This window comes from Rhincodon typus, chromosome 18, assembly GCF_021869965.1.
Source record: "Rhincodon typus isolate 14 chromosome 18, sRhiTyp1.1, whole genome shotgun sequence".
In the NCBI taxonomy this organism is placed as follows: domain Eukaryota; kingdom Metazoa; phylum Chordata; class Chondrichthyes; order Orectolobiformes; family Rhincodontidae; genus Rhincodon; species Rhincodon typus.
In genome coordinates, this window is record NC_063349.1 from 23,181,886 (window position 1) to 23,205,247 (window position 23,362).

General features: G+C 40.8%; 1 protein-coding gene across 2 annotated transcripts in view; it reads left to right on the forward strand.

Annotated features, from left to right (window-relative positions):
• Positions 1-23,362, forward strand: part of b4galnt3b (beta-1,4-N-acetyl-galactosaminyl transferase 3b) — a 185,898-nt gene that overhangs the window by 112,431 nt on the left and 50,105 nt on the right. For both annotated transcript variants that reach the window (XM_020530223.2, XM_048607762.1), the window contains exons 4-7: positions 10,144-10,239; positions 12,210-12,300; positions 18,453-18,553; positions 19,750-19,817. In XM_020530223.2, coding sequence (XP_020385812.1) covers positions 10,144-10,239; positions 12,210-12,300; positions 18,453-18,553; positions 19,750-19,817 — 356 coding nt within the window. The remainder of the gene's footprint in view (positions 1-10,143; positions 10,240-12,209; positions 12,301-18,452; positions 18,554-19,749; positions 19,818-23,362) is intronic.

Consider the following 23,362-nt stretch of genomic DNA (forward strand, 5'->3'; position numbering starts at 1 on the left):
TCCCACCCACCTTCCTGCAAAAATGCCATCCCCTATTCCCAATTCCTTCGCCTCCGCCGCATGTACTCCCAGGATGAGGCATTCCACTCCCGTACATCTCAGATGTCCTCGTTTTTCAAGGACCGCAACTTCCCCCCCTCAGTGGTCGAGAATGCCCTCAACCGTGTCTCCCACATTTCCGGCAACTCATCCCTCACACTCCGTCCCCGCAATAACAACCAAAAAAGAATCCCCCTCGTCCTCACATACCACCCCACCAACCTCCGGATCCAACGCATCATCCTCCGACACTTCCGCCATCTGCAATCCGACCCCACCACCAAAGACATCTTTCCCTCCCCACCCTTATCTGCTTTCCGGAGGGACCACTCTCTCCATGACTCCCTTGTCCGCTCCACACTCCCCTCCAGCCCCATCACACCCGGCACTTTTCCCTGCAACCGCAGGAAGTGCTACACCTGCCCCCATACCTCCTCCCTCAACCCCATCCCGGGCCCCAAGAAGACTTTCCACATCAAGCAGATGTTCACCTGCACATCTGCCAATGTGGTATACTGCATCCACTGTACCCGTTGTGGCCTCCTCTACATCGGGGAAACCAAGCGGAGGCTCGGGGACCGCTTTGCAGAACACCTACGCTCGGTTCGCAATAAACAACTGCATCTCCCAGTCACGAACCATTTCAACTCCCCCCTCCCATTCCTCAGACGACATGTCCATCCTGGGCCTCCTGCAGTGCCACAACGATGCCACCCGAAGGTTGTAGGAACAGCAACTCATATTCCGCTTGGGAACCCTGCAGCCCAATGGTATCAATGTGGATTTCACAAGCTTCAAAATCTCCCCTCCCCCACCGCATCCCAAAACCAGTCCAGCTCGTCCCCGCCTCCCTAACCTGTTCTTCCTCCCACCTATCCCCTCCTCCCACCTATCCCCTCCTCCCACCTCAAGCCGCACCCTCATCTCCTTCCGACTAACCTCATCCCGCCCCCTTGACCTGTCCGTCCTCCCTGGACTGACCTATCCCCTCCCTAACTCCCCACCTACACTCACCTTTACTGGCTCCATTCCCGCCTCTTTGACCTGTCTGTTTCCTCTCCACCTATCTTCTCCTCTATCCATCTTCTATCCGCCTCCCCCTCTCTCCCTATTTATTTCAGAACTCCCTTCCCCTCCCCCATTTCTGATGAAGGGTCTAGGCCCGAAACGTCAGCCTTTCTGCTCCTATGATGCTGCTTGGCCTGCTGTGTTCATCCAGCTCTGCACCTTGTTGTCTCGGATTCTCCAGCATCTGCAGTTCCTACTATCTCTAAGTGTGAGATGATGCATTTTTTGATAAAGAACATGGAGAGACATTATAAAATGAAGAATTTATTTTAAAGAAATATTTTAGAAGGCATGCAGGAGCATAGAGACCTGGCTGTTTTACGTGCATTAGTCATTAAAAGTGGTTGTGCAGGTAGAGAGAATTGTTAATAAGCACACCGTATTCTAGGTATCCTTAATAGGGGCATAGAGTACAAAAACAAAATAGTTACGCTGAACTTCTATGTAGCATTAGCTAGACCTCAGCTGGAGTACTGTGTAAAGATTCAGGTGCTACACTTTATTGGAGAGGATGCAGAAGCAGTTTACAAGAATGATTCAGGGATAGAAAATTTCAATTATGAAATAGATTGTAGAAGTTGGAACTGTTTCCTTTGGTGAGTAGAAGCATGGAAGAAAATTTGATAAAAGTATCAAAATCACGACAGACCTGAACAGAGTTGAAATTGAGAAACTGTTCCCTCTCATAAAACAATCAAGAACTGGGAGACACAGCTGTAAATTGTTTTGAAAAAGAAATAAGTGTGAGGTTAGAAAATCTTTTTCACACAGCAAATATTTAGGGTAGGGAATACTCTGTCTGGAAGTGTGCTGGAAAAGGACTTATAATTGAGGCATGCAAGAGGGCACTTAATAATTATTCAAATAGAAACAATGTGTAGGGGTATGGGGAAGGGCAGCAGATTGGCGATAAGTCAAAATGCTTAGAGGGCTAGTGTAGACACAATGGTTCTTCTGCACCATAACACTTCTGCGCTAAGCTGCTTTAGAAAGAATTCCCATATATTCCAGAAGGTGAAAAATGCTATTGAATTACAAGTTAATGTTTTCTTTTCTCCCTCATCTCTTCCACAAACAGCTGTTTGGCTCTGTGTCAGAAATCAGCTGAACTGCACATTAGAATTCAATTTTACAGGAAACGTTCCTGCTGTGGTAAAGCAATAACTTGCTGTATACCTTTCTAAGTTCTGTTAAGACCTAATGCAACATTTGAGCAAAACTTTCACCAGTCTTTATTTTCCAGGAATAACGGTTGTGCTTTATAGTTTTACAGAAGATTCAGCAATTTGTTTCACTATTTAGTTTTGCCCAGAGATTTCAATGTTGTTAGCAAAGCAGCTATTAACAAATCCAATGGTAAAAATACCTGCAAATGGGGGATTTATCCTATGCAGTACCTATTTTAAATAGCATCTGAAATTATAATACAATTTAGGAGGTCCTTTTGATTGAATTTATGTAGCAGATACTTACATACCTCAGACAATGAAAGTAGCAAGTGCAAGAGTTTCATATAACTACGTGACCCGAGTGGTGTATGAGTGCCAAGTGTGTTGACTGAATATATTTGCACTACATGGTTTATAAACTGCATGATCTTTGAAGAAAAACAAAATATAATGCAGCGAAGGTTTGAAAACTGGATTGCCTCTGCCTGAGAATGTTTGGCAGCTGTGTTGGAAATTACATACTCATCAGATTTCACTATGATGCTGTTTATGTGTTTCAACTAAAATTGAAGGGGTGGGAATATCTGTTGGCCATCGAAGGCTGTTGTTGATTTTGTTAAATTTCTTTTACTTTACTCTTTGCAAGATTTTACACTGATCGTGAAAACACCATAGGAATTATCAGCAGAGTGTCTGAGAGACTTCAGCAGGGGGTCCATTACTATCGTTTATCAGTGTAAAGTGATTTACAATGGATGTAAGTAGAATGATGTAATAATGTGTGTGGAATAGTCCAAGACTAAACTAGCAATTCATGACAGATTCTGGCAGTTGAAGCTATGTAATATGACATGTCAGAAGTGGAAACTGTGAGGTCAACCCAGGTTTCTTACAATTGTCAGGCATAGAAAAAACTGCAACTTGCTTCTGAGCACTGAAGTAGTACAGTGTGTGTTATTCCAGATTTATTCTAATTGGAAAGTAAAAATTTATTGCCAAGCTGTCATTCTTATAAAATGTTTGAACACTTAATGCATTTTATTCTATCCTTTCTGTACATTTTCCAAAATCTTAATTTCCCTCCCTCTCTCTCTCCATCCCCTTTCTCTCTCGGTCTCAGACAGAATTTGTGTAGCGAGGTGATCTTGTCCTAGCTTGAGCAGCCAGAGATGACCTTTCTAAGATCTTTCCCTTGTCCTGTGATTGCGTGTCTCTGGTAAAGAGCTCTGAAAATTCTTTAAAATTAAAATCTGGCATTGATATGCACTTAACATGTTGTACTGTGAGAAACATGACTGAGAAAGAGAAATTACCTGTGTTTCTTTTTAAGCTGTTTTTGTATAGGTGATGGACTTTCAAAAACTAGCTGTTTGCTTTTGGCTTCCTTACCCTGGCAGCAGAATTGTAGATCCAGTTTTTCATTTAATCCATGCAGTGCTATGGAGTAATTCAGTTGATATTAGTGACAATACTATGAGCTTCTAACAGATTTCAATGTACAAGAATCTGGTCTAATAGCCAAGCATTTAAAAGTTTCAAAAATGTAAGTAAAATAGATTATTTTGTGACTGGTGTGCATTGGCAGGCAGCATTTTTCTAATCCTGTTGAGTGAAATCTCATACATGGGCAAAATATTGTGCATGTTAGAAATTTTAAGATGTAAATCAAAAGATCTAGAAGTACTCCATGAGAAAATGCAAAACCTTTTGTAAGAGCAACAATGGAGAATGCATTAAATTTGGACATTGAAGAGGAGTAGTGGGGAGGTATTTAAATTTAAGGAGGTGTTAGGGGGTGTTTAAAAAATTTTGCTTCCGAGGCACCTGAATATGTGAAGGTATTTCTCCTATGTTGAGATTTGTCTCAAAATTCCAGAAAGTTCACAGAATTCACAGGCAAGCCATTCCAGTGGTTAACAATGTGGGAAGGCCTAAAATGAGGATCCCCAATTTGCTATAGTTTCTGACTGGATACCTCAGATGGTTAAGCTGCTGGGTGAGGAGGGATAAACTAGCCATCCTTCCTAATTCAGCCATCCCCTTCAGTTGGTCACAACAAGGTTAAACTAAAGAGAGTCCTGCCTCCCACACCACCCCTTGTGGATAACCTTTCTTGTAGAACAAATGAATTTATGCTTTAAAAGGGATCAATTTAACCAAGCTTTCTCGAATTGTCAACAGAGTTATTTTTACCATTTGCTAAACATGCATAGAAATAATGCAATGCACATGCATAGATTGGATATAAGAACTGGTCCAAGAAAAGTAAAAGTTCTTTAAAAAAAAGACATATAGAACAGTCCCAGAGACGTTCATGAAATGCAAGCAGTAGAATATTGTGGCTCTTACAATTATGTTACCAATAGCATTGATGGTGGTAGTTTTTTCTTTCTATTCATTTGTGGAATGTGGGCATTGCTGGCTGGCCAGTATTTCTTGCCCATTCCTAGTTGCCCTCGAGAAGGTGGTGGTGAGCTGCCTTCTTGAACTGCTGCAGTCTTCCTGCTATGGGTTGACCCGCAATGCTATTAGGGAGGGAATTCCAGGATTTTGACCCAGCGACAGTGGAGGAACGGCAATATATTTCCAAGTCAGGATGATGAGTGACTTAGAGGAGAACTCGGAGGTGGTGGTGTTCCCATATGTCTGATGCCCCCTTGTCCTTCTAGATGGAAGGGGTTGTGGGTTTGGAAGGTACTGTCTGAGGATCTTTGGTGAATTTCTGCAGCGCATCTTGTAGGTAGTACACACTGCTGCTACTGGCGGTGTATGGAGGAAGTAAATGCTTGTGGATGTAGTGCCAATGAAGCGGGTTGCTTTGTCCTGGATGGTATCAAGCTTCTTGAGTGTTGTTGGGGCTGCAGTCATCCAGGCAAGTGGGGAGTATTCCATCACACTCCTGACTTGGGCCTTGTAGATGGTGGACAGACTTTGAGGAGTCAGGAGGTGAGTTACTCGCCGCAGTATTCCTAGCTTCTGGCCTGCTCTTGTAACCACTGTGTTAATGTGGTAAGTCCAGTTGAGTTTCTGGTCAGTGGTAATCCCCAGGATGTTGATAGTGGGGGATTCAATGATGGTAACACTATTGAATGTCAAGGGACGGTGGTTAGATTGTCTCGTATTGGTGACGGTCATACCCTGGCATTTGTATGGTGTGAATGTCACTTGCTACTTGTCAGCCCAAGCCTGGATATTGTCCAGATCTTGTTGCATGTGAACATGGACTGCTTCAGTATCTGAGGAGTCACGAATGGTACTGAGCATTGCGCAATCATCAGCAAACATCCCCACTTTTGACCTCAGAATAAAGGGAAGATCATTGATGAAGCAGTTGAAGATGGTTGGGCCGAGGACACTACCCTGAGGAACTTCTGCAAAGATGCCCTGGAGCTGAGATGATTGACCTCCCACAACCACAACCATCTTCCTATGTGTCATGTATGATTCCAACCACGGGAGAGTTTGCTCCTTGCTGCCACACTCGATCGAATGCAGCCTTGATTTCAAGGGTTGTCACTCTCACCTCACATCTGGACAACAGTTGATTTTTGATCATGTTGGATGGGAGCACTTGGAGATTGTTTCTCTGTCTTTACCTGCAGCACAAGGGTGTTTGATGGCTATTCTCAAAGCTGTGACCTTCATAGCACACTAGTCCACACATTAGGATATCAGCCCCCTAAAATACACTAAACTAGGTTTGAAGCTCACTGATTTTTAAACTTTTTTTTGTATGTCCCTCGAAGCATAATACACAAACATTACTGGAAGAGATGGCCTCCTGCTGTGAAGAGGTTTTAGTCTTCAACCTCTCATTACCTCTTCTAGTTCAGTCATTTCATTTGAAGCTTCTGTAAGTATGTACAGGGGTGACATTCCATGGGTCCACACAGGACTCTGCCAGGCAATCACTGAATTTATAGCTGCTGTCATTTTATAGCTATCACAGTCCTTTTGTTTGGAATTAAAAGATCATTTTTGGAGGTCAAATGCAAGGGAAAAGTATACAGTGAATGGCAGGATGCTTGGTAACATTGATATATAGAATTATGTAAGGGCATAATTCCTTGAAGATGGCAACATAAGTGGATAAAGTGGTAAAAAAAGTGTACAGCATGCTTGCCTTCATCAGTTAGGGCAATGAGTATAAACGTTAGCAAGTCATGTTGCAGCTGTATAAGATTTTAGTTCGGCCACATTTGGAGTATTGTGTGCAGTTCTGGTCGCCACACTATAGGAAGGATGTGGAGGCTTTGGAGAGAGTGCAAAAGAGGTTTAACCAGGATCCTGCCTGGATTGGTGTGTATTAGCTATAAAGAGAGGTTGGACAAACTTGAGTTGTTTTTGCTGGAGTGCAGGTTGCTGAGAGGTGACCTGACAGAATATATAAAATTATGAGAGGCATGGATAGAGTGGATTGTGGGAGTCTTTTTCCCAGGATAGAAATGTCAAATACAAGGGGTCATAGGTTTAAGGTGAGAGTGGGAAAAGTTTAAAAGAGATGTGTAAGAAATGATTTTGACTCAGAGGGTGGTAGGGTGCCTGGAATGTGCTGCCAGGGATTGTGGTAGAAGCAGATACATAGCTAAATTTAGGAGGCATTTAGACAGACCTGTGAACAGGCAGAGAATAGTGGGATTTGGACCATGTGCAGGCAGATGGGATTAGTTTAGAATAGCATCAAGGCTGGCACGAAGGGCCTGTTCCTGTACAGTACTGTTTTGCGTTTTATGTTCTATGTTCATAAGTATTTCAGAGTTATGATCTGCGGTTATGACAAAAGTTGCACAGTGATGACAGATTTTTCAATTTTGAACACTTATCTGGACTCATTGAATAGAAAATATTAATGTAGGAAAAGATTCATCAGCTAGCAAGCATTTGTTAAGAATAGTAATCAAAGGATCTGCTCAATGTTAACCAGTTGGTCTCTTGTAACATTTTGTGACTATCTGTGGGACACTCCATTGTTAGAATAGAATCAAGTAATCTTGCAGCACATTTGACCTTCCATGCTTGTGATGGCTGTTTGATAGAACTGTACTATTTATTCTCACAACTGTACAATTTATTCCCACACCTCAAACTTTACACATAATACTTTTCAGTTACATGTCAAATTGCCTTGCAAAGATTCCTGTGGGATCTGTTAACTCTGACATCCTCAGAATCTGATATCCTTTCACTTGGTTCATTCCAAACCTTAACAGTACAGTCCTTCAATTTTGAACTCATCTCTAAGGTCTACCCTTAACCTTCTCTAAAGAGAATAGTTGCAGCTTCTCCCTGTCTATCCAGATGCCTTAACCACTCATTTATTATGTAATCCTCGCAAGCCTACCTCTAACCTGTCCAGGTCTTTGACAGCCTTGTTGTGTTTGTAGTAGTTCAGCTGAGGCCTAACCACAAATTTCTAAAACTTCAGCATGGTTTCTTTGTTTTTATGTTCAGTGGCTCAGTTCATAATATCCCTACAGTGTGGCAACAGGTCGTTCGGCTCAACAAATCCACACCAACCCTCAGAGCATCCCACCCAGACCCATCCCCCCTGTAATCCACCTAATCTACACATCCCTGAACACTACGGGCAATTTAGCATGGCCAATCCACATAGCCTGCAACTCTTTGAACTGTGGGAGGAAACCGGAACACCCAGAGGAAACCCACACAGACATGGAGAGAATGTGCAAACTCCACACAGGCAGTCACCCAAGGCTGGAATCGAATCTGAGTTCCTGGTGCTGTTAGGCAGCATTGCTAGCCACTGTGCCACCAATTCACAAAAGCAAGTCTACACTGTGCTTTCAGAACAATTTTCCCAACTTGTCCTGACACCTTTAAAGATTTCTACACATGCGCCCCAGGTGTCTCTGATCTTGCACCTCCCACCACCTCGAAATAGGATGATTTAAATGATGTTGCATCGCCATGTTGTTCATACTTAAGCATGTTAAATCACATCTGCCAGGCTGTTTCATGAGTCTATGTTTTCCTGAGGTCTGCTACTGTGCTGTTTGTTATTCACTGCATTGCTCGCAAACTTTGGAATTATACCCTCTGCACAAAAGTATTATTGACTGTATTTTCCTAGATTGGCCATACTTTGTTGATTGAGATTTTTTTCACCCCATCTTCCATCTTCTCCCCACATACCTTTTCCTTCTTTTGATCCATGCCCAGGTTTCCAGACAAGATAATATTGTAACAGGCATGCTTTGGCATCTGATTTTTTAAAAAATTGCAAGTAGCTGTTAAAATGTAAAATAAACAAAAACTTGTCAAAAAAGTAAACAAATAAACAAACTACTCTGACTTGTTCTGGGGAGTCCTTCCTTTGCTTCCCCATCCCAAAATCCAGATTTACCTCTACAAAAGAATTCTTTCTGATTACTGAGTTGATGTCAAGAATACATTGCAAGACAGATCATATATACAGATTCATTCAGTTATTTTGTCATGTAGCATATTGATAAGCAATGGTTTGTTCACTAACAGCTGTTGGAGATTTGCCTATATGTTTCCAGTTCATGAGTACCTTTATATGAAAATAATCAAGAATCTCTACAGTGTGGAAGCAGGCCATTTGGCTCATTGAGTCCACACCAACCGTCCAAAGAGCATCCTCCCAAATCCACCCCTGTAATGGCTAACCCACTTAGCCTACATATCCCTTTCCACGATGGGCAATTTAGCATGGCCAATCCACCTAATCTGTACATCTTTGGGCTGTGGGAGGAAACCAGAGCACCCAGAGGAAACCTGCGCAAACAATGTGCAAACTCCACAGAGGCAGTCATCCAAGGTTGGAATTGAACCCAGTTCCCTGATGCTGCAAGGCAGCTGTGCTAATCACTGTGCCACTGTGTCTCCCAAGACCATTGCATAGGCTAGGTTCTTGGTTATGGATACCATTTCCCATTCTAACCCTGCAGCCCTGACTTAATTTGCTTTCTGTCTATCACTACTCCCAACCTCCTTCAAGCATATCTCATCCACCACTTGCTGTCAGGAACTACTTCATAAAGATCTTCTTAACCAACTCGCTTTCATCATCCCCAGCTAAACGATCACATCAGATCTTATACAAACTATCAATTAAAAATTCTGAGCGTTTCTTTCCCTATCTCCACCACAAAACTCTCACAATTGACTGCCTCATTTCCAATTTGCTGTTCTTTTAAAAGTTGTTGCTGTTTGACTGTATGATGCTCTCTTAGGGCTGTTGTTCAAGCCTGTCCAATTTGCAAGCCCCTTCAGTATCACAGTGGCTCTCCTGAATGCATATAAATTCTTGGTTTCTGTGATCATGTGAATTAGAAAGAAAAAGTGAACCAGCCTATATTTATGTAGTATTTATAATGTTGAACTAAGGAAGCCCAAAAATTTTTTGCTACCAAAACCACATATACTTGTATTTATATAGTACCTTTCTCAACGTCACACTGTCCAAAAGTAGTTTATAAATAATAAACAACTCTCGAGATTGCTCGTAGATAAATTAAGTTGGCAACTGATTTCCATACTGCAAAGTCCCAAAAAGGACATTCAGATGAACAGCCAATTAATGGGTTGGTTGTGGGATGAATTTTGACCAGGATCCTGAGGAAACTCTGCACTCATTCTTTTATGTCCCAATGAACAGTTATCTAGAATCTCAGTTCATCATCTCAGTTAGAAGACAATCCCTCTAATCCTGTAGCTTTCTTTCAATACTGTCCAGAAATGTCAGCCTAGATTGTAAGCAGGAGAAATAGAATGCCATAAACAGAGATACAGTTCACTATTCAAATCAAGTTAATGAGAATATAAGAATATGAACACTGTACTCTGCACTAATCAATGCATTTAATTTGTCTCTTTTATGCAGTTCATGGGACAAGCAAATTTGCACATATTTGAAGACTGGTGTGGAGGCTCTGTTGATCAGCTCAGGAAAAATATTCATTTCCCTCTCTTTCCACATGTGAGTATCTACAGTCCCTAAGCCAGTATGAAAATGTTGGGAACAATAATTTGCAGTCAGATGATATTACTGGAACCTTTTCAAATTATTTGTTGCTGCAACCTCCATTTTTTAATCTTTGTTGATACAAGAATGTCTTGAATCTTGAACCAGTGGTCTTGAATCGTTTGTGAAGATAAGAAACATCCTCAGATTCACGATCTTACACCAAAGGATACTGAAATAATCTTGCATCAATGCGATATGCCTTGAATAAATGGCTTATTATAATAGATTTTGCGATTGGAATTATTTTAAGTGAAATTATTTAATCTTACTTGACTTGATTCATTGCCTGAAAAAAAAATTTCCATGCAGGTAAGAATTATAAAAATATCCAACAACTTCCCATTTGCTTGGATGAATGCAGTCCAACAACATAAATGATGGTCAATCCTCCAGGACAAAGCAGGAAAAAGAAACAAACAGTAAATGCTGGCCTACCAATAGATGCACACATCCAATGAGTGAATAAAAAGTAAAAATGAATTTCAATACAGCTTGAGTAATGTTTGTAACCATTATAATTTTAAGCTTCACTCCTAGATTTGTTCTATAGTGTATGAAAATAAGTAAATTCATTTCTAAATTTACACTGTATGTGTATTATAATGCACGACAATGTATTTATCCTCTGAACTGTTAGATCAAATCCCTACAGTGTGGAAGCAGCCATTTGGCCCATCAAGTCCACACCAGCCTACTCCAAAGACCCAGCCCCCTTCCCTTTCCCTGTAACCTTGCATTTCCCACAGCTAATCCACCTACCCTGCACACTATGGGCAATTTAGCATGGCCAATCCACCTGCACATCTTTAGACTGTGGGAGGAAACCTACACAGACACAGGGAGAATGCAAATTCCACACATTGACAGCTGCCTGAGGGTGGAATTGAACCTGGGTTCCTGGTGCTGTGAGGCAGCAGTGCTAACCACTGAGCCACTGTGCCAACTCCAGAAAGAATATTTTGCCACATAAACAACAAACCTTGCTGCTAAACATTTCTTTATTTGACAGTTTGAACTGTATGAGGTAGCATAGTCCAATAAAAAGTTAATTCATAGTGGTGAAAAGGCCATTTACTCATTCAAAGCATAGCAAAAACTTACCAAAGTTTTGCATCTAACTCTTTTAAGCAATTCCAAAGTGTGCACCTCTACAGTTCTGTCTTGCACCTATTCCAGGACTTTATTACCTCTAAGATTTGATTTTTGATACCTGATTTCAATTTGCTCAGTAGTGATAGGAAAATTTCATTTTGCAGAATGATAGAATAATAACAACACTGAAGGTGACCATTTGGCACATCTTGTCCCTGCCACCTCTCTGGAAGAACAATACTCCTCTTCCATCTGCACTACATTTTCCTAGGAGCCTTGCAATTTTCTTTGCTTCAGATTTTATCCAGTATTCCTTTGAAGATCTGAATTGAATCTGCCACCGTCACTTGACTGAGTGGCCTCTCTTCCTATGTAACCAAGAGTACTGGTGAAAAAGAACAAAGTTTGGACAGGAAAGGAAACAAGAAAAGTTAACAAACTGAACATCAAAACCATCTAAGTAGACTGGGGTGGTGAGGAAAATACTAATCTCCTGGAAATACAAGTACATTTTATCTTGCCTTGAATTGCTTGCCTGCTTTAATTCTAGGCTGAGAGGATGAGGAAATTAACTCAAAATTGATTGAAATTATAGTTATGTGATTATTGTCCTTTCATAATGCGGAAGTATTTAATGCAGTACAGATCTAGCTGTTACTTGACAAGTACTACTCTGACAATGCTGACTCACACAGACCACTTTACCCGATTAATATTCCATTTTTGCAAACACCAAAAGAGGACTAATCATGTTCAATTGTAAATGGGAAGAAATTAAAATGGGTTTTATTTGGTTCCTGATTGCACTGAATTTAATAATATTGTTATAGACACGGACTGTAGTCAAGAAGTTGGCGGTGGCACCACGATGGACCAACTATGGGCTCAGAATATTCGGCTATATCCATCCCTATGCAGATGGTAAGTCACTTTCTCTTTCCAGCTTTGTTAGTTCTCAACTTCTCGTCATTGTCATAACAATCTCATTTCCTGACTTCAGCATTACATGAACATTATACATGAACTGCTTTGGCACTTGTAAAGGACAAAAGTGATTTTTTTTAAATGAAAGAAAGCATTCTTGTGCCATAATAATTTGTTGATTCTGTAATATTGTGCTTCTTAACTGTCACATTAGTAATGTGGCAAGAGCACCCTGCTGTAAGATAACTTTGAGCTTCCATTCTGAATATCACAACAGCACAATGCTCTTAACTTGTAGGTATTGCAATCTTCTAGCCTGTAAAGTTAGTGTTGCTTGGAACCAGAGTGGTCATGGAAAGGTAGGGTGAGAGAGAAAAAAATAAAGAAATGTCTAATGAATCTCCCATGCAGGACTTGACTTTCAGCAAATATACTGACTTCATGAATGGCTGTGGAGAAATTGGCAGCCAATTCCTATCCATCTAAGTTTGATCAGGATATATTCAGATAATAACACGATTAGAGAGGAGAAAATGAGCATCAATTTCAAGGGCAAGGGCAGCTTTCTATTTTTATGCATAAATATGGGCTTAATAAGAATATTTGTGTCTTCAGTATCTTGCGCACATGTCTGACCTGAAATGAAGTTCTACTATTTTTATCCTTTTGGTCCTCAATTGAAATCAAAAGTGTTCATGATTCATGAATATAATCTAAGTATAATCCTTTTAAATTGTTTAACTTATTCCATGGTTTACCATTTAGCAATCTTTTAATCATCGGGTTAATCCATTTCATTGTAAATCAGTCTGAACTAAATTGAAATGACAATGAGACAAAACAACGTGATGCTAAAACCTCTGTTTAACTCTTAAGCTGAAAGAAAGAAAGATTTCATGATCCCAAACAGACGATTTTCCCAGTTATTATGAGCAATATAATTTAAGGTGCAGAATGGCAAACCAAAGAAGTGAAATCTTAATTAACATAAAAATTATTTCCAGCTAATTTTGTCCGAGTGCTATCGTCAAAAATATTTTGTTCAGGCATCTTCATTATAGTCTTTGTGGCAACGTTGATTTATAGAGACATTTCTTAAACAGGCAATTCTTTGAGAATCATTGCTGGCAAAGAATCACTGCTGTGTTTGCCTATATAAGAGCCACTGCACTTGAAAAGAAAAGTAATTCAGTGCATGAAAGGTATTGAGATAATACAAAGTGCTTCTTTTTCTTCTTCACTTAACTAAATTGCTAACAGTCTGCTTCCATGCTACAAAAAAACAGATCCATAAAATGAATAAAGTGAGCAGTCCCATCTATTGGGGAACAGTCATTAATCCCCTCAGCTAATCCTTGACTAATCTCTAAGAGCTCCTGTCTATGGTATCTCTATGGCCAATTGTTAAATAATTTTGAGCAGTCTTGGCCTGTTTGTTTGTAGCTAAGTCTACAAAATGTGCCAGTATTTCACTGGATGTTGGTCCTTCTACTCACTGATATCTTGGAGGTGACTGAAGTTAATGTGGGGGCATTGACTGATATTAATCCTCTCGTAATTGATAAATTTCTCTTGCTGGATTGTTTTCTGCTGACAATGGGTTAAAGTATTAAAGCATTTTCTTTCCTGATACAGGAGAAAAGAATACCTCTTCTCTCTTAAAATGTGTTTCATTATTACTGTATCTGTTGATGCTTAAAGGTAGTAAGAACTAACATAGTGCCTTATCATGTCCCAATGGGATCTCAGCCAACAGATGACCAGGAGTTCCCATTTGTGGTTTCTTCTTACAAAGATAAACACACAGCACCTTATACCAGCATGGTCCCAAAAACAGCAAAAGAAGTGACTAGTCTAATCTTGATTTAACATATCTTCCAAAAAATGACACCTCCTCCAATGTAGCCCCCACCTTTATACTGCACTCAAATGTTTGCTCAAATTATGTGCTCAAGGAAGGATCTGAATATGGAATCATTTAGTTCACAAATGTCAACTGAGCTAAGGTGACAGTCCAATAACAAACTTAATTTAGTTGTGCAAACATTACAAAAATATAACCTTGGCTCTATTCACTTTTTGCAACAAAAGATTAAATACACTGGCATTTTACATTAGTGCTTCAAGGTATTTTAGTATACAGTTATAGAATGTAGGTTAGTGTCTGTGATTTATTACACAATGAATTGCAGTCACAGCTGTGCCCCAGGAGTGAGAGTTAGGTACTTCTCCGTAGCAAGAGAAAGGAAATATTTGCAGATGAGATGGATCATTTTTGCAATACTTGCTCAGTATTAGCAGAAAATGAGCATTATCAGAGACTGAGAAAGAAGTTATTTGACTTCCCTCTGAGCAGAGTTTATAAAATGTGTGACTATGTTGTGGGTATTGTTGGGTTATTTCTTATCCCTAATTGTTCTGGAGAAGGTAGTGATGAACTGTCTTCTTGAACTTCTGTAGTCCATGTGGCATTGGGAGACCCATGGAAATCCAGGATTTTGACTAAGCGACAGTGAAGAACCCTGAGAAAAAAAAGAAATAAAATACACTCAGGAAAGATGGTTTTTGCTCTGGCAAGGATTCTGTGCACCTTGTGGTATAATATTGAGACTGCAGACCATATTATTCATATGATAGTCATGCTGTTTGGTGTAATGAAAAATCTGAGCTCAGATTTTCAGGGAAGTGTGTACTTTTGCAACTTCCAACCTGCACACCTGACCTATGCATGACATTGGTTGGAACTTTAATATTCTTTTGCAGATTTCAGATTTGCAGTGCAGTTTGAGAATGGTGTTGGAGTGTGACTGGATGATGGATTCGCAGGCAGGCTGTCCAAAGTCCATTTCTGTTCTCCAACACAGTAGCCCAGCTCCTAACATCGTTAAAAGTTTCCCTAAACCTCACCCACTAACACACGCCACTGAAAGAACAGAACACCTGTCAGTCAATTGAATAAAAGGAGCAGGGAATGATTTATAGAATCACAGAGTCATACAGCATGGAAACAGACCCTTCGGTCCAACCAGTCCACACTGACCATGTTCCCAATTTAAACTAGTCCCAACTGCCTATACTTGGCCCACATCTCTCCAAACCTTTCCTATTCAATGTCTTTTGAATGTTGTAACTGTACCTGCATCCACCCTTTCCTCTGGCAGTTCATTCCACACATGAACCACTCTCTGTGTAAAAAAAAAATGCTGCTCATGTCCTTTTTAAATCTTTCTACTCTCACCTTAAAATATGTCCCCTAGTTTTGAATTCCCCCACCCTAGGGAAAAGACTCTTATCACATACCTAATGTATGCCCCTCATGATTTTATAAACCTCAATAAGGTCAACCTTCAACCTCCTACACTCCATTGAAGAAAAGTCCAGTCTTTCCAGGTTATTTTTATATCTCAAGCGCTCGATTTCCACCATATTGTGGTAAACATTTTCTGAACTGTCTCCAGTTTAATAATATCCTTCCTGTAACAGAGCGAGCAGAACTGATTTACTTTACAGCCAGAGGTGTCTGTGTATTTAATTCCTTGTATCAAACATGATTAAAGTTTACCAACACATTCTTTTGTATTCTTGAATGCATTATGGCATTTTCTTCAATGAAGGTTTCCTCCCACAGTCCAAAGATGTGCAGGATAAGTGGATTGGCCATGCTAAATTGCCCATAGTGCCCAGGGATGTTTAGATTAAGTGGGTTAGACATGGGAAATTAGGGGAGGGGTCTGGGTGGGATGCTGTTCGGAGGGGCAGTGTGGACTTGTTGGGTCGAATGGCCTGTTTCCACACTGTAGGGATTCTATGATCTATGATCTATGAAAAAGATACTGTAATGCATTTCAATATTTACACAGTTGTGCTTAACTTTTGCAGGGTGGAGCCCTCTGATGAACCACTGGTTTAAAAACTCATTTGCATTATAATAGATCATCTAATAGTGGCGTTCGAAACAGTGGGATTATTTTACGCTTTTTTTCCTGAATATTCCAATCTCTTCACAGCATTCTCCCAGTGGTCACAAACTCTACACTGATGTATTTTTTAAAAACTGCTTCCAAAACCAACACCAGCACACAAAGGTTGTGTGCAAGGCAGGGGCAAACCAGTTTTCTTCTGGCCTTCCCAAAGGGCATCTCAACTTCAACAGAAGATCGTATTAACTTGTAAAAAAGCCACATGAAACTGGTTTAGGGTCAGGGTGGCAGATGGAAATTAACTTTGGAGCAATTTTCAGCTTCATTGGTAAATGAAAGTGTGGCCTCAGCAAAACCAGTTGGATGGATGAGGAAGGTACTCTTAATGTTCTTTACCAGAAGCAAGTGCCTTGTGCTTGAGTGTATGTTTATTGCTAGAATTTAATACCCCTCCTTGTGCCAGGTTTGGATGTGAGGGGCAGTTCATTTGAAGGATTTTGAGGGTTGGAACACCAGTGCCTTCCTACTCCACCCAGTTTGGTCCAGAGTGGGAAGGCACATGGACAGCCTCCCTGCACTGATGCGAATTCAGGCCAACAAGTGAACAGTTCATGCCCAAGGAAAGGCCTTATCCTGCTGTCACTGGTATTCCAGTGGTGGGCAAGAGGCTTACCTTATGGAAAGCTTGAAAAGCACACCACTTGAAATTGCTTCCTGTGAGGGGGTTGGCAGGTCCCACAAGCGACGACACTCAGAATGATCAAGGAGTCCAGCACTGAAAAGCAGGTGAGAGATGGGGGCAAGGTCGTGGGTGGTGGTACTGGACATTGTCTCACTGCCCTTGTTTCCAACTCCCTCTTTTGGCCCATGATTCCCACCCAGCAACCTTCAACCTGCCCCCACTCACCTAAGCTGTGGGACTCCTCTTGATCCTAGGTCTCTGGTCAAGGCTTTATCAGAAGCTGGCACCCACTCCCAGGAACACTGATGTCCACGTATAGAGTATCTGACCACTGACTGACCAGCAGCTTTCCTAAGGGGGGTGGTGGTGCTGGTGGTGGTGGCAGTGATGGTTTTGGCATTTCTGCGGGTCCTTAATCAATAAGCCAGCTAATGCTGCTCATTTAAGTGCCTGATGGGCACTTAAGCAGTGGCACTTGCCTAAGGGGGTTCATACAAGAGCTCCTATCAGTTCTCCTACCAGTGGGCCCAGTTGTAATGGTTACATTCTTCCCTCTGTGTGGGCGTGAGGTAAGGATAGGATTTCATTAATTGTGATAAATTTCTACTTTATCGATTCGTACTGAGTTCAATGCTCATTTATAAATAGTGACTAATTTACGAAGGAGCTAGGGAATCATAGAATGGTTACAGCACAGGAGAAGGAGGCCATGTGACCTTGTCATGCCCATACTCTGTGCAAGAGCAATTAACTTAGAACCATTCCCCCAACTTTTCACTGTAGTTCTGTATGTTAGCAGGCAGGGGATGCTCCCATGCATCTGCTGCCCTTGACCTTCTAGGGGTAAAGGTCATAGATGTGGATGGTGCTGTCGAAGGATCCTTGGGTACATACTTCAGTGTAACTCATAGATGGTGCACGATGCTGTCACTGTGCATTGGTGGTGGAGAGAGTGCATGTTGAAGGTGGTGAATGTTGTACCAATCAAACGGTCCACTTTGTCAAGCCCATCCAGCTTCTTGAACATTTTTGGAGTTTCACTCATCCAGGCAAGGTCAGGATACTCTATCACATTCCTAACTTGTGCTGTGTTGACGCTGGATGGGCTTTAAGGAATTAGGAAGTGAATTACTTGCCACAGGAATCTCAGCCTCTGACCTTCTTATGTAGCCCCATTATTTATATGGTTGGTTCAGTTCAGTTTCCTGTCCGTGGTAACCTCAGGTGTCAATAGTGGAGGGATTTAGTGATGGTAAAGCCATAAAACTTTTGTTGGAGACAGTTGTTTCCTGGCACTTGTGTGGCACAAATGTTTATCATACCTTCTTTGCTTTTGCAATCTGTGCTCCTACCTATAAAGGCCAGTGTCATTTAGGTTTTGTTAACTGTTCTGTCAGTCTGTCCTGTAACCTTCAGGATTAATGCACTGAGAGTTGATTCTGCCCATTGTGTTCACCCAGCATGAATGTTTTTTAAGAGAGGCAGGAAACCGATTTAGGGTCAGTTGGTGTTGCTCGAAAAGTCATTAATTATCTTGCTATCTTTAGGTGAATTTCAGTTTGCAGTGGCCTCTGATGATAATTCCGAGTTCTGGCTGAGCACAGATGAGAGCCCTTCAAATCTCACACTTCTGGCTAGAGTTGGAAAGGTATGCTATCACTGTATGTTCCAAAGCCTGCCCAGATTAAGGGTTTGTTTCACCCTATGTGCAGAATGAAATTGAGCTGTATTATTTATTCATATGTCATATTGATTCCTTAATGGTCGTGCATTTTACAGCTACAAATACTGGTAATGTGTTGATAAAAATGATATCAGAGAATGGCATCACAACATAGTTTAATCTGTCTACAGCACAGGAGATGATAAATGCTTTGTTTCTTCACTTAACAATGTGTTTGCTGTGATAAAAATGTTGTGGGAAAACTACAATGTAGAAAAATAATTACAGAATAATTCATTTGCAAAAAGACTTGTTTCTTATAAAACACAAATGCCAACACAAAGGCCAATGCAAAGAGAAAATATGGACTTGACTCTCATGCACACATTATTGCAAACTAACCACAACAATGACATTGGGAACACCATTATCTATCTTTATGCAGTGAAAATAATGGTCATGCTTGCTGTAATCTGCCCTTAATTTTTTTTAATCCAAGCTAATGCTGACCTCCCGATTGCACAACTTTTAATTTCATTACATAGGCCTTTGTGCGATACTTTATCAAGCACTATCTTAAAATCCAAATAGTGAACATCCAGTACACTTCCTTCATGAACCTTCTCTGTTACTTTATTGGGGTGAATCAGATGTACCGATATCAGTCTTGCATTGTACAAGTCACAAGTAGTGCTAAATGCTCATGGAAGACCTGAGCAGAGAGATGAGGGATGATGGAAAAGAACTGTAATTTGGGCAGCATCTAACATTTATTCACAGCAAGTGAAGACAACAGTTGTATGCTGTTAACTTCATTTTTTAGACTGATGGTAGAGTCAGAAGGGAAAGCAAACGAGTAGTGCAACATCTGATAAATTCATTGCTAAAACTGATGATGCAAACAAAGCATGCTTTGTTAAATATAAACAGGAAAATCTCATTAGATTTTCCACATCAGCAACTTGGACTGTTGTAACTTGATTTGGCCTCCCAAATGCACCTAAATTATCCCAAAATCTGCAGTTCATGATTGCAAATCAAGAAATTCTGAACAGTGTACACTTCCTTTGTGTGAATAGATGTTATGTTTAATGAAACAAGAATTGCGTACATTAGTGTCCTATTTACATTGAAGTAATATGCCTGCAAGCAAGTTAACATTCTCCTGTCTTTTAACATAGACTGGTAAGGAGTGGACAGCCCCAGGAGAATTTGGAAAGTTTCAAAGTCAAGTCTCCAAGCCCACACAGTAGGTATATGGTATTCAATTGGCTGAACAATTTCTCTGCTGCAGCTTCTGTGTAAGAAAATTTAACTTTGGAAACATGATAGCTAACTACTCTCGGAGATGCTGCCCAGGATTGTAGTCCTTTCACAGGCTGCATTTGCTATTTATCATCATGAATGTTGTATAGTTGACTGAATTTTGCCAGTACTGGTTATTTTGTATTATTATCATTTTATAAGCTGTAAAAGTTTTTTTTATTCACTTGTGGGACATTCCATCGCTGGCTGGGACAGCATTTATTGCCTGTCCCTAGAAAGTCTACGGTTAAAATGATGTGTCAAGTTTGTTGGAATTTATGTTGAATAAAATTTGTTTCTGACCTTTGAATGCAAATATATATTACTCTTAATGAAGTCAATTTTCAGAAGTATTCTAAGCCTGGTTTGAGAGTCCCAATTACAATAGTACAACAGTACTGAGTGAGAGTACAGAGAGATCCGAACAGTTGTGATGATGGAGAGGGTCTCCAGCGTATTGAAAATGGTACAGAGCTCCAGATTCTGGTCGGCCTATCACCAAATCCAGCACCCACCATTCTTGGGGTGGGGCAATGGAACATGTGCAGGTTGCACAGTCATGCTTTACAGAAACTGATGTAAAAGGTAAAGGTGCAGCTACCTTCAAATAGACCCAAATGGCTTAAGTGGGATCTTTAAAACTTGATGACTTTACACATTTCAGGAATGGATTATTTGGAGAACTCAGGTACCGTTATGGATTTGCCCAGAGACATCTTTGCGATAGGTTATTTTCCCTTTGGGATGGATCGACTGTCCTTTGGGTTTGTTAAGTAGACATGCATATATGTAAAAGATTATTAAAATCGCCTTGGAACTGTCAATCTGACAAGGCATTTTCATCTCCAGGTTCTTTTTGTTTTGTAGAATCAGTTTGTAGTTTGAAAGAAAGCGCTTGCTGTTTCACTTCGTCAGTTGCCAGAAGCCTGCAGACTATCAATTATAGAACCTGTATTGCGTGGCTGATTTCACTACCTATCAGTTGCCTATAGTTCACATTTTGATTGACATCTCCAAGTGGTACTGGGGAATTTGAAATGCTGCTATGAATACCTTTGTTTTAATAAGGGGCTACTTTAATTAAATGCATGCTTTTATAAGGGATGAAGTGCTTGAATGATTTTACAAGTTGCAGATGGGCTTTTATGAATTGACTGTTTTTAAAACTAAGGAGATTTAGTACTTTATTTCATCTAAGCATTTGTCATGAGGTCTGGGGGTTACTGGTGAATTGGCTTTAAGGTTGTAAAGGTAATAGTAGTGGGTGTTTGGAAATTGCTTCCAATGAGTTGGCACTCAATTGATATTGGAGCTATAAAGAACAATGAGGATGGGCAGGATGGCATGGTTGGCATGATATGTGGGGCTTTGGAGTTGAAGGTGCATCAGTTGGCATTGATGATGAGGAAACACAATGGGCAGAATATTTTAGGGGTGGGGCAAGCTCAGCAGGTCTGGCAGCATCTGTGAAGAGAAATTCAAGTTAATGTTTCGGGTTTGGCAACCCTTTCTCAGAGTGTTCTGAGGAAGAGTCACCGGACCTGAAACACTAAATCTGATTTCTCTTCACAGAAGCTGCCAGACCTGCTGAGTTTTTCCAGAAACTTCTGTTTTTGTTTCTGATTTACAGCATCCACAGTTCTTTTGGTTTTTATTGAGAAGCCCAGTGAGGCCCATCTCGATCTCAATCATATTGCTCCTTTTTCTATGCTTTATCAAAGCAGCATGGTAAGATTCACACTGGGCAGCAGTGAGATGTCCATTTGATAGGGATTTATATCTTTTAGATACAAGTGCAGCTATCAATGTAGGTCTTTATTCATTTATTCATCCATGGAACATAACACTGGCTGGGGCAGCATTTATTGCCTACCCATAATTACCTTTGAGAAGTGGTGGTGAGCTGCCTTTGGAACTGCTGCTGACCATTTGATGTATGTAGATCCACAATTCTGTTAGGGAGGGAGTTCCAGTATTTTAACCCAGTGATACTGAAGGAATGGTGATATATTTCCAAGTCAGGACAATGAGAGGCTTGGAGAGGAACTAGCTGTTGGTGGTACTTCCCAGTATCTGCTGCCCTTCACCTTCTACATGACAGTGGTTGCGGGACCTGTGTTGGAACTTGAGCAGCAACTGACATCACTGTTCAGCTCCCACAAGGTAAAGGACTCCGTGGATAACAAGTATATAGAGATGGTCACACCACAGGTTTGAAGCGAACAGGCCAAGGGGGAAATGTAGATTGCCTGGTCATCAGTCAAAAATCAAGCAACTAATGCAAGAGCCCCCTGATTGTATCATGCTTGCCAGTCAGCACTTCATTTTGGAAACTAGTAAAGACCATAGTTCCTCAGAGGAGTGCGACTAGACGTCAGGCCAAAATATCAAGGGTGTGCCAGCTGTACAGTGGGAGTGAGGAGGAAAGTGATAGGAGATTTCAGTGTTTGCGGATGAGAGAGGCATTGCTGAAACATGAACTGTGACTGCAGGGTGATGTGTTGGCTCCTTGTGCCAGGGTCAAGGATGTCACTGAGCAACTCTTTTGATGGGGTTAGGAGGAGGGAAAAGATCATGAAGGCAGAATTTGGGGAACTAGGAAAGAAATGTAAAAAAAAGGACCTCAAGAGCAGTAATGTCAGGCACATGCATAAAAACAGGTGGACCAATCAATGAAACATATGGCTGGAGAACTGGTGTAGGAGGGAGGGCATCAGATTTCTGAGGTATTGGTCCAGGCTATGGGACAGGTGGGTCCTGTACAAACTGGACAGCTTATATCTTAACAAAACTGGGACTGATCCTTGCAGAGAGATTTTCTTATGCTGTTGGGATCCAATGTAATATTTCTAAATTTGCAGATAATACAATACTAAGTGGGAATGTGTGCTGTGAAGAAGTGGCTTCAGGAAGATTTGGACATGCTTCATAAATGGGCAAGAACATGGCAGGTGGAATGTAATGTGGAAAATCTGAGGTTATTCACTTTGGTAGGAGGAATAGACATACAGAATATTTTTGAAATGATAAGAGATTAGAAAGTGTAGATGTGCAAAGGGACCTAGGTGTCCTTGTCAATAAGTCACTGAAGGTAATATGCAGGTGCAGCAATCTATTATGAAGGCTAATGGCATGTTGGCCTTTATCACAAGAGGATTTCAGTATAGGCCTGGTGAAATCTTGCTTCATTTGTATAAGAACTTAGTTAGACTGCAACTGGTGTACTGTGTGACATTTTGGTCTCCTTATCTCAGGAAAGATATTATTGCCATAGAAGGAGATCAACAAAGGTTGAGCGGGCTTGTTCCAGGATGGCAGGTCCTTTATTTTTAAGTTGTGGCCCTTGTTTTGAGATTCCAACTTGGGGATTCATTCTATCTGCATCTACTACCTACCTTTAAATATTTTGTAAGTTTCAATGAGATCACCTCTGATTGTTCAAAACTCTAGAAAATACAGTGTGCCCAATCTCTCTCCATAGGACTGAAG